The following is a 2788-nucleotide window of genomic DNA, read 5'->3' on the forward strand; positions in this document are numbered from 1 at the left end:
ACTTCTTACTATATCAACTGTACTGAATACTGCCGTACATGCCACAGATACTTCCTTAAACACTGTCATACATTCCAACAGCGCATCCCAGAATACCTTGTGCAGGTGTCTCTTAAAGTGACAGAACCTTTTTCTGTTACTTGCGTTACAAATACATTACATTACAAATTGATTCAGTGAGGGAGCAAGAAGTTGAGTGTTAGAAACATGCAGAGAAACGACTTTGGAAACAAAGTCCAAACTTTTTCACCTGACTGAATGTGAGGCACGTGTTCTGAAACTGAACTAAAGGAGTTTCCAGTAGGTAGCCGCTCTGACTGGTCGAAGATGCAGATTCCAAGGAAATGACAGCTCTGCTGTCTGGTGTCGTCACTGATCAACAGATGCCTTCACCATGATGCTGAGCTGCAGTGCCCTGGTCGTCGCCCTTCTGCTGTCCCAGGCTGGCGGCTTCTTGAACCCCTTGGAGGACGACGGTGTCCCTGATGATTGGGTGCTGCTTCATGTGGTTCAGGACCACATCGGGGCTGGAAATTACAGCTACCTACGCCTCAACCACGATGGCAGAATCATCCTGCACATGCACACCATCAAAGGGGACGCCGACTTGTATGTGTCGGACAAAACCCTGCGGCCGAGTTTTGATACATACAAGCTGCAGTCAGTCACCTGTGGTCAAAACGTTGTGGTGGTGCCGGGGGACTTTTCAAGGCCCGTGGGCATCGGCATTTATGGCCACCCATCTCACCAAGAGAGTGAGTTTGAAATGCAGGTGTTCTATGATCAGATGGTGCCTCAGGACCCGTTTGATAAGGGCTCGTACCCCTCAGAAGATGGACAGAAACATAAAAAATCCCCGCAGGCTCCAGAGGAGGACTTTCAAGAAGAGGAATCAATCTTTTGGACAATTCTGATTGGACTTTTGAAGATTATAGTTGAAATTTTGTTTTGAAAATTGTTCCACTTTTGCTGCTTTATCAGAAGGAAAAGCTTCAGCCTGAACACATTATAAAATATGTTGCAGGGTTAGTGGTTGGGATTAACCAATTCTAGGATTTCAATAACTAAGAATTAAGAAAAAATGCAAAACCTTTGCTGAAGGTCATACTACTGAAGCCTCATCACATAAATGTGTTAAATGTTTGGGATAACTTGTCAGATTTAGGATGTTCTTTTACTTTATCTCATAAACACAGAGACTGGTGTTTTTAAGACGAATCACTTGTTCATCCTTTAGTCTTAGGTTAGAGTCAACCTGTTTCTGCAGTCTTAAACAATAGATGTTCAAGATGTTTTTCAGCAAAACTGAAAATAATATCACATCCTATTTATTTTGAAAGAGATACTGGTCACTGTATTAACTTCTTCTGGCCTGCAAACAACATTAGCCCCCTTTCCACCACAGGAACTATTATCATTTGCCTGTGATTTTGAAAAACCTCAGTGCGTTACCATCTAAATTACTTCCCACCCCCCATTACTTCCCCCATCACATTTTCCACCTAAACCAGTTATAGTTGTTTATTTGCCATTTACGCATTGATAATGGACTTCCTTGCTCCAACTGAAGCTCTGAAATCTCAAACCAAATCATCTGGGACCTCAATGATTGCATTAAAAAACAATTTGATGCACCATTGGGTGGTAGATAATATCTCTTCAAAAACATTTAACAGTGCTGAATTTGAGAAGTTGAATAATTAGCGTAAAACATCACAGTCTGAGAGACACTGCTAAAGCATTACTGTGATATATTTTTGGCTTCTCCTAGATTGCATCAGAGTTGGTCTTTACATTATCATCACAAAGCACATCATTTAAATTTCTTACACATCTTAGAGTGGGAGTGTCAAACATACAGCCCGTGGGCCAAAACCAGCCCGCCACATGGTCCAATTTGGCCCCAAATGCAAAAATTACACTTAGATATTAACAGTCAATAACATAAAAATCATTTTGGTGTAGAGGCTACATTCAGCCTAGTTCAATCTAGAGTGGATCAGACCAGTAGATTACTATCCTAATAATCTAAAAAAATAATGACAACTGCAAATGTTTTCTTTTGGTGTAAAGAAGTAAGATTGCATGAAGGTGTTTGTATTTGAAGGTTGTCTTACAAAGGGGTGTGAAGAACCTGAAGAAATATGAATAACCTGAAATGTTTTGAGAAAAGTGCAGTTTTAACAATATTCTCCCTGTTACTAAATTTTTTGTGTATTTGTAGATCCACTGTGATCTGTGAGTTGTAATGTACATGTAAATGATAAACTGAGAAACAATAGTGTTAAAATTACACTTATTTTTTAAAAAGAGATTTCAGGTTGTACATGTTCACATTTTTTGGAGGATGGTTTGTAGATTTTAACATTTTCCTTAATGCATTTTTACTTTTTTCAATCTAAAACAAAGATAAACGTTTGAAGTTTAGATTATTTACAAGTTATGTTATTTTGCTGGTCTGGCTCACTTGAGATCATATTGGGCTGAATGTGGAACCTGAACTAAAATGAGTTTGACAGCCCTGATGTAGATATGTCCTTCCCCAGCCTGGCCAGCCATCCTTGTTTCTCAATGAGAAATCCGTCTGGAATTGCAGGGCCTTGAATCCAAATATGAAGGCGGGACTAACAGGTGCCGAGTAAACCAATCACAGATAAGATGGCTGTGACGCTTTTGTCAGAGAAACATAAGAATCCAGGGTGTAATCTGTAATTCAAGTCTTATTTTTGAATCAAGTAAACAACCGACAACAGTTGTAAAGAGATTTGTGGACTTGGAACAGACTTTG

General features: G+C 39.7%; 1 protein-coding gene across 1 annotated transcript; it reads left to right on the forward strand.

Annotated features, from left to right (window-relative positions):
- The first annotated feature begins 288 nt into the window (after positions 1 to 288).
- On the forward strand, positions 289 to 983 carry LOC115425154 (UPF0669 protein C6orf120 homolog). Its single transcript, XM_030142520.1, has one exon. It carries the CDS (start codon positions 395 to 397, stop codon positions 950 to 952), a length of 558 nt encoding a protein of 185 aa, XP_029998380.1. The 5' UTR covers positions 289 to 394; the 3' UTR covers positions 953 to 983.
- The last annotated feature ends 1805 nt before the right edge of the window (positions 984 to 2788 follow it).

This window comes from Sphaeramia orbicularis, chromosome 9, assembly GCF_902148855.1.
Source record: "Sphaeramia orbicularis chromosome 9, fSphaOr1.1, whole genome shotgun sequence".
Classification (NCBI taxonomy): domain Eukaryota; kingdom Metazoa; phylum Chordata; class Actinopteri; order Kurtiformes; family Apogonidae; genus Sphaeramia; species Sphaeramia orbicularis.